Source organism: Ammospiza nelsoni, chromosome 3 (genome assembly GCF_027579445.1).
Source record: "Ammospiza nelsoni isolate bAmmNel1 chromosome 3, bAmmNel1.pri, whole genome shotgun sequence".
NCBI lineage: Eukaryota > Metazoa > Chordata > Aves > Passeriformes > Passerellidae > Ammospiza > Ammospiza nelsoni.
In genome coordinates this window covers 76,051,267-76,067,717 of record NC_080635.1, presented here as the reverse complement: position 1 = coordinate 76,067,717, position 16,451 = coordinate 76,051,267, and the positions used below count along the sequence as shown (strand labels likewise).

Sequence of the window (16,451 nt, the reverse complement as noted above, 5' to 3'; positions counted from 1 at the left end):
TTAGTCCAATTTTCCTCTTGTGCATCTATGTAAGTAGGAGAGTGAACCTTGCCAACAAACCTAGCCACACTTTCACTTTAATATTAAACCTGCTTTTGCTGATACCTGTGCCAGTGGTTCTGCAGGTGACTTAGAACACTCATTTCCCATAGGGGTACTTCTGAACAATGAACTAACTCAGCAGAGCCCTAAAATTTAAATTTATCCATCTCTTTAGAGAGAAGAATCTTCAAAAACATTGTTTGTGCAAGTGGATAATTGGTGCAATCAGATAGTGCACTGGCTCTGGTTGGGGTGGACTTAAATTTCTTTACAGGAACTGTTATAGTGTTTTGTTTTAGATATGTGATCAAAAAAAATACTGACTACACACTCATATGTTAGCTGTTGCATGGAAGCCTCCTTTTTCTCACTCTGCCCTCTCAGTGAATAGACCAGCTGGGTGTGCAAGAAGCTGGGGAGGTATACAAACAGGCAAATGATTCCAAGCAGCCAACAAGATCTGCCACCTCAGAAAATGTCATTGTGATGGTTTAGCCCCAGCCACTTACTCACTTTCCCCTGGGGTGTGATAGGGAAGAGAATCAGAAAAGTAAAAGCAAGAAACACATGGGATAAGACAAAAATAGTTTAAAACAGCAAAAGCTGCACATGAAAGCCAAGCAAAACAAGGAATTCCTTCACCATTTCCTGGGGCAGGCAGGTGTTCAGCCATCCCCAGGAAAACAGGGCTCCATCATGCCTAATGGTGACTTGGGAAGACAAATGCATCATGCAAAACATCCCCCAATTCTCCCTTCTTCCCCAAGCTCTATATGCTCAGCATGATGCCACATGGTCTGGGGATATCCCTTTTGTCAGCTGGGGTCACCTGTCCTGGTGTGACCCCTCCCAAAGCCTTGGGCACCCCCAGCCTCCTTGCTGGTGGGGTGGAAAAAGAAGAGGAAAAAGCCTTGACTGTGTAAGGCCTGCTCAGCAGTTACCCAAACAGCAACAAGGAAAACATCTCCCCATTATAAACTCTGTTTTCAGCACAAACCCACTAAGTAGCCCTGTACAAGCTGCCATGAAGAAACTTAATCCTAACCCAGCCCAAACCAGCACAGCCATGCTCAGTAATAAAAACAGGTAAGAGAGGGTTTAGGGGGATTGGCCATCTTTTACTTGGGCACTGGTTGGGCCTCAGTCTACCAACAGGAGGTAGTGAATGATTCCCTTTGCATCTTTTATTTTGCTTCACTTTCTTTCTCTCTCTCTCCTTCCAGCTTTCACTTCAGTTATCACACAAATTTTATCTCATCCCTCTCATTTATTTTTTTTAATTTTACTCTTTATTTCCTATTCCCCCAGCCCAAGCTTGGGGGCAGCACAGAAGGGAAGTGAGCAAGCAGTTGTGTGGTATTTAGCTACTGACCTGAATTAGCACAAAACAGGTGATTAAAATCGAGGAATTTGATTTTTTTTTTCAAATGCTCTAAAAATTTGCAATTGGTATTTTAATGTTTTATGACTACACTACATTTTTTTCTTACCTTGTACTTGTCCCCTTCATTTTTGGTCTGTAAAAACTGTTTACTCATCTCTTGGGTTAAAACAGACACAGGATTATCTACCTGCAAAAATAAATAATTTTCATTTTATTTTAATTACAAGTTACCATGTAACTGCAAATCCATGGAAGTGAGAACCCTGTTTTAGTCCTGCAACTTATTACTAAGCTAATGTGGTAAAATCAAGCTTGCTAATCCTCTCACATCTTCAAAAAAACCAAAACACAACAAACAAAACCAATAATAAACAGAAAATTAAAAATCCCAACTATATCTAATATAAAATAGAACCACAGCAAGGACAACTAAGGAACTGCTTCCAAGAGGATGTGTGACTTCTATAAAAACAGTACCTGTAAGTTCCAGTTATTTAACAAAATCAGCATTAGAAATTCTTGTTGTGTCAAAGTATGGCAATAAATGCAATTAATTGACTCATTATTCTTACAGATGTTGCCACAAAATAAAATCAATACATACTAACTGCAACTCCTATTATTTGAAATTCTCAGTTGAATATTTTAAACTTCATATGCACTACGTGATCTTTTATTAATCAATTAGGCAGAAAAATCACATTCAAATTTCTGAAACAGCTAGAACTGAAATAATCAGCAGAAAAAACCTCTCCAGATACAAAAGAAACCTACATATGTCAAGACTTTTATCAACAGGACACATGACTCACAGCTCACAAATGACAGCAAATACTTATCTGTCTGGGGCAGAATCCTATTCTGCATTGCATGAGGCATATATTTCAATTTTCCTTTGCTGATGAATTTGATCTTTAAATGATATGGAAGAGGTGCAACTCTCTCCTTTAAGGAATAGTACATTTCTTTTTAATTGAAGAATTACAATATCACATACCAATGTCTTCCTAAATTGCACAGAATTTAAACACTACAACAACTACCTGTATATTAAAGTGATCCAGTATTCCTATGAGTTCCTCTTTCTTTGAAGAAATTATGGTCCCTAGTGGTAAAAAAAAAAAGAAATGAAAAATATCAGTAGGTACAATGCCCTGGAGTACTTTCTTCAATGTAGAGAATCTAAGAAATGAATTCCATCTCTTTGTCACACAGACTTAGTCCTGAACTAGAAACATCAGGGGTTTTTTAAATATTTTTTCAATACATTTTCATTTGCACAGAAAGACTTCTACTTGAAGTCCCTCTTTGCCTCATAAACCCTCTGTGACAGAATTTAGATAAATCAGCAAATTCAGTAAAACTTCAAAAAAGACTAAAAACTATGTTCAGCCTCATCACACAAGCAGATTTTTGTGAAAACAAATACATAATGTTACATCTGACATACTAAATAATACATATCAATAAATACATAATTGCTTTAGACATACTAAAATATTTTTAGTTTGGGATAAAAACAAGAAAAATGGACATTGTCATCATCCTTGAGTGGTTTTATGAAAAGAAAAACAACATCCTTTACTGACATCAAGGCATTCAAATCATCAAACATGAACAAGTTTAGAGAACTTCTAAGACTGAGAACAAAGCAAACTACCACTAACCAGATTTGCTTTTCAGTTTGCAAGTTCTGCTTCCATCCTGATTAATGTGCTGATTCACAGTAATAGAGGTACCATACAATTCTGGTTTAAAAGCATCTCTTCCTTGGTTTCGCAAAGTTATGGAAATATCTGCAGAGCTAAAAAAAATAACAAAAATAATTTTAAAACCCTGAAATTAATTTCAAATCTAAAAACAACAAAAAAAGTCAGAACATTTTAATTTTCCATACAAACTGTCATGTATACTACAGGTCACAACTGCAAGTCAGTCACAGTACCAGTCAGAAAAACATATATTTATTTGGTTTGAGCCATAACACCATTAGAAGCATTGCTGGTTTAAAACTCAGGAGTAAAGTAAAGGGAAAGTAAAAGGAAAAGCAGTACCCAGCAGTAAAATAAAAGTAAATTAAAGGGAAAAGTAAACTCACTCAAGCTGTCCCCTTTCCTCCACCCCCTTCCCACAGTGGAGGAAACAACAGCAGAGATTATAAAACGAAATCCCAATTTACTGCAAAATCTCAAAACCACAACAGTATTAGTAAGACTGTACAAAACAGAGAGTGTTTCACCCACAGAAGGGTATTCAAGACTAAACAAAAATGCGTCCCTGAGACAGCACCTGGCATGGTTTCTCAGACAAAGGCAAAACGGCAACTGGCCTTGTGCTGGGCCCTGTAGTGTATGATAAATCAAAGATACTGTGTCAGGGATGCTCATGGCTTAACTTCCCCTTTCCCCAGCCTGAAAACAACAGGAAAACAGGGACAAGACAAAACCTGGTGGGATCTGACAGGGCTCTCAATCAGGTCAGGGGACGCTTTTCCTGGGCTAGACTGTGCATGAACGGGACTGGAGTGCTCAGTGGTTCTGGCAGCAGTGGTGCTGCAGCACTGCAGTCACGGTGGCTGGGGCTCCACACAGCTTGGCTGGGCTCTGCCCCACGCTGCTGCTGTTCCCTCCCTTTTCTTTTTCTCTGAGTGGCATCTGGGCTTGCCGGCGCTGTCTTTCAGCACCAAACCAGAAAAGCCGTGGCTCGGAGGACGGGGAAAGGGGCCCAGTCTTGGGGTGATTTCATGATGATGCTCTATTCCTGATTGTCTGCTTTATGCCCAGAAATGGCTGCTGTGGCTTTAAGGTGGGTCCAGAGGAGGGGCACGAGCCTTTGGGGGGCTCCTGCACAGACTTCATGTTCAAGACTCACTCCCCAGCATGCTGGGTGCTGCAGAGAGCAGCAGTTGCTCTGTTGCTTAGCTAACTCGATTTTTTAGTAGCTAAGCAATAAGTTTCCTTTTTCCCCCGACCCCACCACCTTTCCCCTGGACAGCAGCCGCAATCCTTCTGCAGGTGTTTTTTTTTTTAGTTTTTCTTGAACTTTTTCAGCTTGGTTTTGGTCCAAGATCAGATACTTGCCAAGACCAGCAGTGGGGGCCACTCCAGCCAGCCTGAAACCTCAGGCAAAGATGGACCAACAAGAGAAAGGACACCAAAATCCATCAGCTTCATCTGCTCTGAGGAGGGGATCAATGCCAGCTAATAGGCTCCATCTGTTTTGCCTAAGCCACTGCATGAATTTTTCCTCTTCCCTGAGACAAAAGCCAGCCACCATTTTGTCCCCCCTCTGCCATGCAGGCAGACTGTTTATTTCTTCCCCTGGCATTCTGAGGTTTTCTTGTTGTGGTGTGGGTGGGGAGGCAAGGTTCTGGAAGTTCAATATCTAGCATTTGTTCAATTTTTTTCCATGCTGTGCAGGCACTTTGCTGGTTAATAAACGGGTTTTTTTACTTTCACTCGCTGGTATTCATTTTCCTATTGGCAAAAAGAATTACTGAAGCCATTCTCTTCAGAGAAGACACTCATTCCAGAGTGTTTTTTCCTAAATCTGTCCCTAAACCAAGACAGACTGCCAGTGGCAGAGATGGGCAAAGTCTGCTGGGCTGATCCTGACACCTACACACCCCCTCCCTTGAACCTGGGGACAGCAGAAGCTTCTTCCGGCCCCGGCCTCCTTGTGCTGACAGCACAGCCCTGCCACGACATCGGTGGTATGGAATCAAACACCGCCACAAAGTCCAGCCCTCTTCTCCATAACCACGACACATTGCTGCCATACACTGACTGCTTGCACCTCCTATGCTTCACCTAAATAAAGAGCCAAAAGCAGTATTTGTGAGAGAAGATTTCTTCCATCTTCCCTCCTCATCTTGAGTACGCTCATTTTACATTGCAGAATCAAGCTGCTTTTTGGTAGTTCTCCTTTTTTCAAATTGGCTTCTGTATGAAACAGTTGTCTGGCTTCTACAGCCTAAGCAAAGTAATATACAGCAGAATGCTTAAGCCATTCTTCTAGAAAACATGAGATGTGATTTCAGTTCCAAATTCCTATTTCCCATTTCTCAAGTGAGTGCTGAAACATTAACTTAATACATACAAGGCAAGTACTACCAAAATTTTACTCTTAAGCACCTCTGAAAAGACTGGGATATCTGACTCTGAATAACAGCTTCATGTAAATGTAAACTCATAAGCCTCCTATCTTTTTATTGGTTTCCCTGAACACATTACCCCCAATCTCACAGCAGACATGAATCCACTTCTTGCATGTTCAAATATCCAGCTGTAAGTCAAGGTCTTTACATTCACTCACATCACCAGAAAGACTGAAAAATAATTAACCTCACTGCTTGCAAAATAATGATAACTAGTTACCTATGAATTTTTCTAGTGGACTCCCATTTTTCTGTAGGATATTCAATGACAGAGTGGAAGTAATACACAAGAGCAGGGAATATAGAGAACACATCACTATGTTAGCTAGTTCAGTGTGCTAGCCTCAGGTAGGACAGAGGTAATTTTCTTGCCATTACTGTGAAGGGCAGAGCCCAGAGCCATGTGAGTGCTGTTATTCTATACCTCACCCATCATCCCTGGGGACACAGCTTCAGCTGGAAGAGGAGAACACAAAGTGGAACTGCTACCATTTTGTTCCTTTATTCCAGGGAAAGTGGATGGTGAGTGAAGCAGTGGAGTGGCTCCAGTCCTACAATGGGGTTGGTATGTCATTGTTTTTCTCATCTTGGGCTTGGGGAGGGAGTGTGGGTGCAGACATTTGTCCACCATTGTTTCTTTTTTTCACAACATGGGCACAAATACTTCCACTTGCCATTTTCTTCTTTGTCTCAGAAGATGCCTGACTTGGGCTGTGCTGCAGTCACCTTGCATCAGACTCAGTGAGCATTTTTGCTTGCAATCACCCTCTTTTATACACTGCTGTTATTAGTATTGTTGCTGTTACTGTTCGTTTTCCTTATGTCGTTGATGGCTTTATTCAATACATTTTTATTTCAACACATAATCTCCACCTTTATCCCTCTCTCACTGGAGGAGACAGAGACCAACTGTTTGGAGTTTAATTTCCAGTTGGTTTCAAAATACAACATTCAGGAATAATGATATACAAGTGGTAAAACTTCTGAAGTTTTTTGTTTTCAGGGTTTGGGGGTTTTGTGCGAGGGGAGTGTTGTTTAAATGTTATGCTTTTTATTCAAGTCTGTTGGATCCCATAAGAAGATGCAGAAAATTATCATAAACAGAAAACTAGTAAGCTAACCTCAATGACAATCAGCAAACTACAAATGCAACTTTTAGATTAAAGTTTAACTTACGTCTCTCCTTTTTGAATAAACATTTTTAATGAGGAACCTCTGTTAGTTGCAGTGGCTTTTCCACCAAGTCCAACAATTAGTGCTGTTAATACAGAACTTTTTCCACCTGTAATTGAAGCATTGAACTTGTTTTAAAGAGAAGATATTGTAATTTCTACGCCACCCACATTACAGTTTTTGACTTGTTATATATTCATGCATTAGAAGTCCAAATTCTGTCCTTATTGAACATATAAAATAACAATAATGCTAGTAAACGCCGTTTTCAAGAGTCTCCCTAAAAAAAACCCAACATGCTGACCCAAACTTGTGTTACTTCTGTTTAGCAATTTGCATCCACCATGTCATAAGTCAGAAGGAAGGAACCTCCTCTTTCTTAAAAGCATACTGAAAAGACATACATTACAAAAGAAATCAAACACACATTACCATTTATCTAACTACCTGAAAGGTTTTAAGCTCTCTTTCAAAATTTATGTTTATTTTTAAAAATTATTTCTCCAGAAGAAACAGGATTGTATAAATAGGTATCACTTCCTTTTCCTATAATAGTTTCTATGTCCTGGGTTAGCTGGGATAGACCTCCTTTTCTGCCCAGTAGCTTGTACAGTGCCATGTTTTGGGTTCAGCATGACAATAATGCTGATAACATGCTCATGTTTTGGCTGTTGTTAAGTAGCAAAGTTGAGGACACTTCAATGTCTCACACTCTGCCACTGAGGAGATGCACAAGAAGGCAAGAGGGAGCCTGGCCAGGAGAAATGACCGGAACTGGCCAAGGGATATTCCATACAATATCATTCCCAGTGCATAAACTGGGGAATGCTGTCCAGGAGCCACTGATTGCTGCTCACGGATGGGCTGGTTGTGGGCAACTGCATTACACATAACTTGTTTCTCTTGGGTTTTATTCCTCTCCTTCTTTCTGTTCGTCATTACAATCATTACTGTATTTTATTTTATTTCAATTATTAAGCTGTTCTTATTCCAAACCACATGTTTTACCTTTTTCCAATTCTCCTTCCTATCTCACCGGAGGACATGGGGAAGTGAGTGGCTGCATCATATTTAGTTGCTAAAAGGGATTAAATGACAACAGTCCTTTCTAGCACCCACTGTGGGGCTCAAAGGGTTGATATAACTGACCAGAGTATGTTAAAACAAATTTGCTCTGAGCATTCATGATATTAGCTTAATAGCTGCTGATCACAATGCTGATTTATTTGCTCTCAGAGCTGTTGTGCGGGCTCTCAGAGCTGCGTTATGTAACACCTTCCTCACAGCAAGCACTCCCTGCTTTGGTGTTTATCACCCGTGGCGCCTGGGCTAAGGCAATAATTTTGAAGTACTGTGCAATGCTGGCTGATAAGATATGACACGGTAAATGACCTGATGTAATAAATGACATGACGGACCCGCCGGCCGCGGAACTCGCCGGGTCCGTGCGCTCGGCACCCCTCACCCCGGGCTGCGGGAGCCATCTAGCGGCACAGGCTCACAATTGCACCTTCCGCCCTGCCGAGAGCCAGCCGGGAGAGGACACGCCTCCTCCTCAACCCCAACAGCTTTTCAAAATGCTGGATGTCCTCGGGAAGCAGCATGTTGCTGAACGTGCTTTTAGGTCTAGTTTAGCATTAAGCAACTATCAGCAGTACTTCAACCCCCATTACAACCACGGTGGTTCCTCCAAACTCAGCGATGGGCACTGCAGGCACTTGGACAATTATAGTGCATTTAATAATAAGTACATTTAGTTCAAATAAAAATGTATGCATTATTTAGCTACTAAAATATTTATATTCACATTATCTTTTGCAAAAATCTCCAATTTTAAGATCTAATTCACCAGCCTTTAACTACTGGGATAGACCTGTGTGGTACCTCATTTCAAAAGTGAATCTTTGTCCACACCTAAAAGATGGCCAGAAATTCTTTTTCAAATAAAAATCTACATCTTCTACATTATTAAGACGTGTTATTTGAAAAAGATTCTATGCAATTAATACTTACTTCCATTGGTTCCAACAACAAAATTGAGATTTGATCCAAACTGAAAAGGCCCCAGATTTGAATGGCACATGAAGTTCTTCAGCTGGATACTTTCAATTATCCCAACCTCACCGTCAGACTAAAGAATGAACAATTAAAACTCAAGTTATATATGCATTTTAATGAGATTAAGTTTGTATATTTTAAAGACAATGGGAATTAAAATGACAGTATGATATAAAACATTGGTTGATATAAGCCACAAGGAAACAGAAGGGTTTCACGACACTGTGTAAAGTCACTTGCTATAGAGCAACTATTTATTAAAATAAAAAGCTACCAAAGCTGATGTCTCACACACAGTAACTTACAGTTCTCCCTATTATTAACTTACCATCAATACAACATAAAATATTAAGGCAAAAGGTCCAAAATAGTTGGCTGACCAAGTTAAAGCATGTTATTAAGGGCATTGCCTAAATGTCTTGTAAATACTGACAGACTTGGGGCACCAACTATCTCTCTGGGAAGCTGTATTGGTTTTGGGTTGTGGTAGCAGGAACAGGAAGCTACAGGGGTGGCTTCTGTGAGAACCTGCCAGAAGCTTTCCCATGTCTGACAGAGCCATTGCCATTCCCCAGCCACCCCCAAGACAGACCCACTGCTGGCCAGGGCTGAGCTCATCAGCAACAGTGGAAGTGCCTCCAGGCTAAGAGCCAGGAAAGGGAAATTGCAATTACAGCAACTGCAGCCAGAGAAGAGAGGAGTGAGAACATGTGAGAGGAACAGCTCTGCAGACACCAAGGAGGGGCAGGAGGTCTTCCAGGCATCAGAGCAGAGATCCATCTGCAGCCCATGGAGAGCCCTGTGCTGGAGCAGGAGGATTCCCAAAGGAGGCTGTGACTCTATGGGAAGTCTACACTGGAGGAGGTTTGCTGGTAGGACTTGTGAGCCCATGAGAGACCCAGAGTGGAGCAGGCTGTTCCTGAGGGACTGCATCCTCTGGAAGGGGTCCACACTGGAGAATGAGTGTGAGTGCTCCCTCTGAAGAGGAATGAGTGGCAGAGACAACATGTAAATAACTGACCAAAGCCCCGCCATTCCCTGTGCTGTTGGGCTGGGGGAAGAAGAAAATTGGGAGTGACGAAGAGCCAAGGAGGGAGGGTGTTTCAAGATTTGGGTTCATTTCTCATTGTCTCTCAAATACTGATTTGATTGTAAATAAATTCATTTACTTTCCCCAGGCTGAGGCTGTTTTGCCCATGACAGTCACTGGCGAGTGATCTCTCCTTGCCGTTATCTCAACCACAAGCATTTTGTATTTTTTCTCCCCTGTCCAGGAAAGGAGGGCAGTGAAAGTGGTTTTGGTGCACACCTGTTACCCAGACAGGTTCAACCCTCCCAGAGAAGCCTGGTCCAGTGTCCTACCACTGGTAAACAAATGTTTCCTAATGTTCAATCGAAATACACAGGACAGTATTTGCAATCTCAAAAATATTTTTTTAAGTCTTCCATCAAGCTAAAGTTCAACTACTAAAAGAAAAGCAGAAAATAATAATATTCCCATTCTCGAGTTTCTTTTCCATCAAAATTTGCATTTCAAATACTAGATCTTTTTCAGATATCTGTAAGTGTCAGATAAATGCAAAAGAAACATATATTTGGCACTTCTTTTAGTAAATAAATAGTTTTGCAAATATTTTTTTCTGCATTTACAACAACCATAAATGAAACATTCCATAGTTCTATCCAAATCCATTTCCTTCATTTACTTCACAACTGCAGTAGTATTCCTTCTATTAAATCAGAATATTGTTATGATTGACTCTTATAACTAGATGACCCAAAAGAAATAAGGTAAGAACAGCCTCATGCAGAAGTCCTCACCACAGACAGTATCCCTAGTTTCTTTTATCTCTGTTTTACTGATGCCTACATCCAAGACATTTATTTCAACAGGCACAGAACTTTTCTTGTATCTTCATCTCTATGACTTTTTGTACTTACCGCCTGTGAAAGGGCACCGCTACTAGCTGAGAACTCTAAAGTTTCTTCTTCATCAGAGTCATCACTATGTATAGCTGTGTGTTCTTTTCTCTGCCTTTTCTGGGACCCAGGAGTTAGAACACTTTCTTCCTTTCTCTTACCCATGAGTACTGAAAAATTAAAGTAATGAAATATTATAGGTTTCAGTTTTCTAGGTGACAACATACCCACAGGTGATAACACAGAAATACCAAATTATTTACTTCAGTAAAACAAATATTAAAATCACAGCAAACACTGCAGCAAATACTTTCCCAGAACTGAAACCTCAGTAATTTAAGGCTATGCTTGCTATGAAGGATTTGCATCAAAACAAAAGAAACACAGCTTCATTATTCTAATCAAGCTGAATAAATAAAATCAACCTCAAAGTAGAATAACAGGAAATTTAGATTCATAGCACTGTTCCTGAGCTGTTTCTTACACTACAAGGTAGTATAACATGATCACAGTAAACAAAATGCTCCTAATAAAGGGTAACTAACTATTCTTTCTATAAAGAGGACACATGTATAAATTTCCTCTATAAATCAATAAATAATGCACAGACTTCTAGCACTAATAGGACTGGTCTGAAACAAATCTTGCAAAAGTAACAAGCTTTACTAAAACATACAAAAATCTCAGATTTTCTGTAATCATATGCTTATGGCATCGTTTTTATTCCCTCAAAGTACATATTACATTCTTCATAGCTACAGACCCAAAGACCTACACAAAATACAGAAGTTGACATACCTGCCCTAAGCAGAAGCAAGGTGCTATTTGCACAAATGCAACACACAATCTTTTTATTTGTCAGCAGTTAAGTCAGCTATGCTAAGTACCTAAAACAGGCCAAAACTAATACCAGCTGCACAGTTTTCTGACATCAAAACTTTTCTGAAATGGATTATGTTCTCCTACTCAGCTTTGTTTGCTGGAATTTCATCTAGAGCTCCCCTGTAAAAAAGATGACAACCAACTCTAATGCACAGCACCAGTTCGAGGAAAATTCTGAGGCAATAAATGTACTTAACATTCACTCCTATAGAAAGATCACTGAATGACACATGGCCTAAGAATGAGCTGCTTATTTATAAAAACAAATTAATAAAAATACTGGTTTTGGTGTAGGAAAGAATGACCAGCATTAGAGACCTAGCATGCCCAAAGTTGGTAACACACTGGGGACTTGGAGGTCAAAAGACTTCTCGTCATGAATACAGGTGATGACAACAAGCAAGCACTTCCTTGTCCCTCAGGACAGATGGGATAATCCAGGAGAGAAGTCATACAGGTCAGCCTGACAGTCCCTACCACGATCTCCTGAGGGAGGTGGCACATTCTGTGAGAAAGCTGGGTGGGTCAGCACAGCAGGTCCAGCTGTGCAGTGCACAGCCTCAGGATCCCCAGGGGCCCCCTTGTCAAAGCTCTCCCAGAGCTTCTCAGCAGTCTTGCTCCACATCCTCTCTGTTTTAAGATTAGTTACTTGGAGAATCTACAGAGAATTGAATTAAATAAAGACTGCTGAAGTACAACTTTAGTCACAAGAACTTGTATTACAATGGAGGGGAGCAGTCTTTCTTCCCTCCTCTCATTCCTCTGAGTGCAAGCAGCTCTTTACACAACAAAATAATAAATCACCTCAAGTCTTTGATTCTACCAAAAAGTAACGCAGGAAAGAACTTCTTTCTTTTAACATTAGTTAGGTGAGCTCCTAACCACCTCAGCATGAAGCTCTGTATTTGTGGGTCACTGTGGAGAACAAGTGGCTTCTCTGAGCAGTCTCCCCATGGCAGCCTCATGTTCTGGTCAAACTATTGCCTGAATTCAACTGATGAGAGGTCTGAAAGCTTATACTACCATGTACCACAGAGAACAGCATTTATTGTAAGAGATACACAAGACATCAAAATTTTCTACATCATTAGAAAGACCTTCTAATTTCTAGTGTACATATTTGTTGGCTGCTTTATAAAATACAGTGCCTTATGATCCCCTCATTAATTTTTATGACACAGCATCTAAAATATAAAGAAAAAACAGTATCAATCCCTTTCCATTATGTGGAATGAACAAAATTCAAAGCAAATGCAGAAATGCAATAAACTTGCCATCTGACACTCCTGCAATAATTTTGTATGGTAGGTGTTTCTTTATCAAATATTAGAAGAGCAAGAGAAGAAGGAAGATGATGTTTGTAACTGATTATTATTATTATTACAATTATTGTTATAATGATGATGCCCATTAAGTATTTACAGCAAAACTATCATATCCACTTTATGTTATGTAGTTTAATACAACACACAAGGAAATCAAGGAGCAAATACACTTCATGATTCAGCTTACATACCTTTTGTTATGCTACTCTGGCTTTACTACAAAAACATGCCTTCATGCCAAATTACTGAGACCAGGAATCAGTCACTTGGAAGCTCTTGGCATCCATCACCCAAATATGAAGACATAAACATAAGCTTTAAATGTTTTAATTAATAACATCCAAACTAAAGATGAGGGCTATGAGTTCCATTGCTATACAATTTGAACATTTAAGGAAAAGAGAGTATAAGAGCGAAACACAGAACAAAATAATCTCATGTAATCTAACTTTGATGAAAGCAAAAGCCAGAACCATCTGCACCTCAAAACTGTTAAAGAGCTAGTACTGAAAACAAAACTTAACTGGAACTACAAGCAAACTCAGCCCCAGAAATTATGACAAATATCAGTGAATGCAGAACCTTCCCTGAGTAGAAAAAACCCAAAAGGAGCAAGAAACTGATCGCAACCACAATGAACCCATTAATAAGATTTTACAAGAAACAAGGTTTTAAAAGGCACAGGAAGAAATAATCAACATTTTAAAAAATAAATAAATAGAAAATGACATGTTTCAATTTTTTCTTCATGTCATCTTGATATTTCTGACAAGAAAATAATTTTTTTAACTTTAATTGCTCCCAAAACTCCTGCACCAAGGCACCCCTAATTTTCTACATTAAGTTTTTAATTGGAAAAAATGTTGCTTTCAGTCTCTGCACTACTTAGCCTAACTTTAACAACAGTTTGGGAATAACTATTCAAGGCAAAGGAAAAGCAGCTGATCCAAGCTTTCTGAAGGTTATTAAAGTATGCAATGCTATACTGGAAACAAACTGGCAAAAAAATACATCAATACATTTTAAAACATATAATATACTACTGAGAAGCCAACAAAGGACATTATTGACAAATGTTAACAAAAGGATTTTTTAGTGGAACAAGTATCATACCTAAAATCTAAAGTATAAAATATACTTTAGTATATTACAATATAAAGTAAGAATATGTTAATGGAAACTTGTGATGACAAAGTCAAGTTAATAATTCAAACTAGAATCCAACAGTCATTCAGGAAGAGAAATCAAGAGTACTGATTCAATAAAAATAAACTTCACTATCATGGAATGTAAAGAGTATACAGTTAGGTATAAAAACTGGATCTATAATTGGGAGCAAATTGGGAGCAAGACAGCTTCAATTATAAAATCAAAGAATCACTCCAAATTACAACAAGCAATTGTTATGCATATAATGAAAGCACAAAAGTAAAATGCAAGCCCCAAATGCCCTCTATAAAATGACTGCTACATGTTAGAAAAGTACTTACCCTGTACACATTAAAGGATAAGAAGGCAGAGGCTGCATCCACTGATATTCACCCATGTTTCAACTTAATCAATGGCCTATCTTTCCAAAGTATTCACTGCTATGGAGTTCCACAACTGTTTCCCTTTTCCCTGCCTGGCTGGTCACAGCTCGGCTCATCCAGGGCTGACACAACCAACCTGCTGTCACCAAACCCACACGAGTGCCTTTCTAGCAGCCCTCACTGGCCTGGTGTCCACATAAGGTAGGAAAGTATCCCACGTGTCTTGTGGGACCATCCACTTTAAACACTCTGGACACAGCCCAGCTGAGTCCAGGCTAACCCTGCCTCCCACCCAGTTGGCAAAACAGAGGTAAAGCAAAGAAATCAGAACAGACCTACAGCAGGATGAACACAAGTTATGGTAAGGAGAGGAAGAAAACAGTTGAGGTCTTTAGCTGATGTATAGCACACTACATTTAACAGTCACAAAAATACCAATGAAATTACAAATTAATATCCAGGTCATAGAACCAGTGAGGGGGATGCTGAGGGGAGGAGGTTTCTAAGGGAATTTCAGTAACATTAACTTCAGGAGTGACAACTTGGTTTACAGCAGACAAACAGAAGTTAAAGGGAGGTATGACAGAGGGCTGAAGTCAGAAGCCCAGTCTCAGGACACAAGAGTGGAGCACTCTACATTTCTGGGACTATCTGAGCCAGATGTTCTATGTTAGACTGTATGTCTGACGTTGACAACTCCTCTCCTAACACATTTGCAGCCAGTACATAAGAAGCCTATACCATCCCATCAAACACTAGAGAAGCAGTGCCTGACCCACAGGATGACAGAAAGGGTAAGGCTGGAAGTGAACATAACGTTCATAGATTCATAGTGTTCACAGGTTGAACATCTGGTCCAACCTCCGTGCTTAGGCAGGGTGCTCCCACAGCACATAGCACAGCATTGTGTCCAGGCAGTTTCTGAATATCTCCAGTAAGAAAGACTCCACAGCCTCTCCGGGAAATCTGTTCCAGCTCGTGTTCACCTGCACAGCAAAGATATTCCTCCTCGTGTTCGGATGGAACATCCTGAACATCAGTTTCTGCCCGTTGCTTCCAGTCTTACGGCTAGGCACCACCAACGCGAGCCTGGTCCAGCCTCTTGACACCCTCCCTTTAAACATTTACGCAGATTGAGGTCCCCTTTCAGCAGTCTTTTCCCGAAGTTGAACAGGTCCAACTCCCTCAGCCTTCTCCTCATAAGAGAGATGTTTCAGTCCAGTAATCATCTTTCACAGCCCTCCACTGGACCTCTACCTCTCTCTTGTGCTGAGGAGCCCAGAGCTGCACTGCAGCACACAGGGCAGCTCTTCCTCCTCTACGGACAGCGAAAACGAAAGCGGGGCACACATCCCCTCAAGTCCACCATTACCTGTTGCTTTTCTCAACATGGCACGACCCGGAAGGCTCCCCCACCCCCCAGAAAAGAGACACGGGTCCCTTGGCGGCCGGAACGCCCGCGTGCGGCCGCCGCTCCTGCTCTCCGCCGTCAGAGATGGGCACCCGAGGGAGCGCTCACACCTGGCGGGGCGCCCACGCTGGGCAGCGGGTGACAAACGCCAGCTCCGACCGCTAACGGGCCCCGCAGAGCGCCCTGCGCCAGGAGCGCGGAGCCAGGCCGGGGGCAGCGGGAGGAGCGGTTGCCCCCCGCCTTGCGGCCGCCAGGCCGCCCTCCCTCCCAGCCGTCCAGAGAGCGCGGCGCGCCCGGACAGCGCCCGCCGGCATCTTCGCCCGGCATGGGTCGCCCATCCCTCGTCTGCCCTCCCTCCGCCCCTCGCCCGCTCCGCGCCCCGTTACCTGGGACAGCTCCCGATGCCCACACGGCGGGGCGGACGGGGCAGGACGGGCCGGAGCGGGCGGAAGAGCCGCCTCCGCGAGTGCGGCGCCTGCGCGCTCCGTATCCCGCGGGGCGCGTTTCCGTGCGCGCGCCATTTTCGGGTGTGGGGGGCGGAGCGCCCGCCGCTCCGGAGCCGCTCCGA

The 16,451-nt window shown here is 41.5% G+C and overlaps 1 protein-coding gene across 3 annotated transcripts in view; it reads right to left on the bottom strand.

Annotated features, from left to right (window-relative positions):
* SMC6 (structural maintenance of chromosomes 6) overlaps positions 1–16,401 on the bottom strand; it is a 38,463-nt gene extending 22,062 nt beyond the window's left edge. For 2 of the 3 annotated variants that reach the window (XM_059467818.1, XM_059467816.1), the window contains exons 1-7: positions 16,270–16,401; positions 10,755–10,903; positions 8,769–8,886; positions 6,759–6,864; positions 3,094–3,230; positions 2,470–2,531; positions 1,533–1,613 (exon numbers count right to left, since the gene is read on the bottom strand). In XM_059467818.1, the coding sequence (XP_059323801.1) occupies positions 1,533–1,613; positions 2,470–2,531; positions 3,094–3,230; positions 6,759–6,864; positions 8,769–8,886; positions 10,755–10,898 (648 nt within the window). In that variant the 5' untranslated portion in view covers positions 10,899–10,903; positions 16,270–16,401. Of the gene's footprint in view, positions 1–1,532; positions 1,614–2,469; positions 2,532–3,093; positions 3,231–6,758; positions 6,865–8,768; positions 8,887–10,754; positions 10,904–14,430; positions 14,652–16,269 lie in introns of those variants that run through there. The other variant, XM_059467817.1, reaches the window with a different exon arrangement.
* Positions 16,402–16,451: the final 50 nt, after the last annotated feature.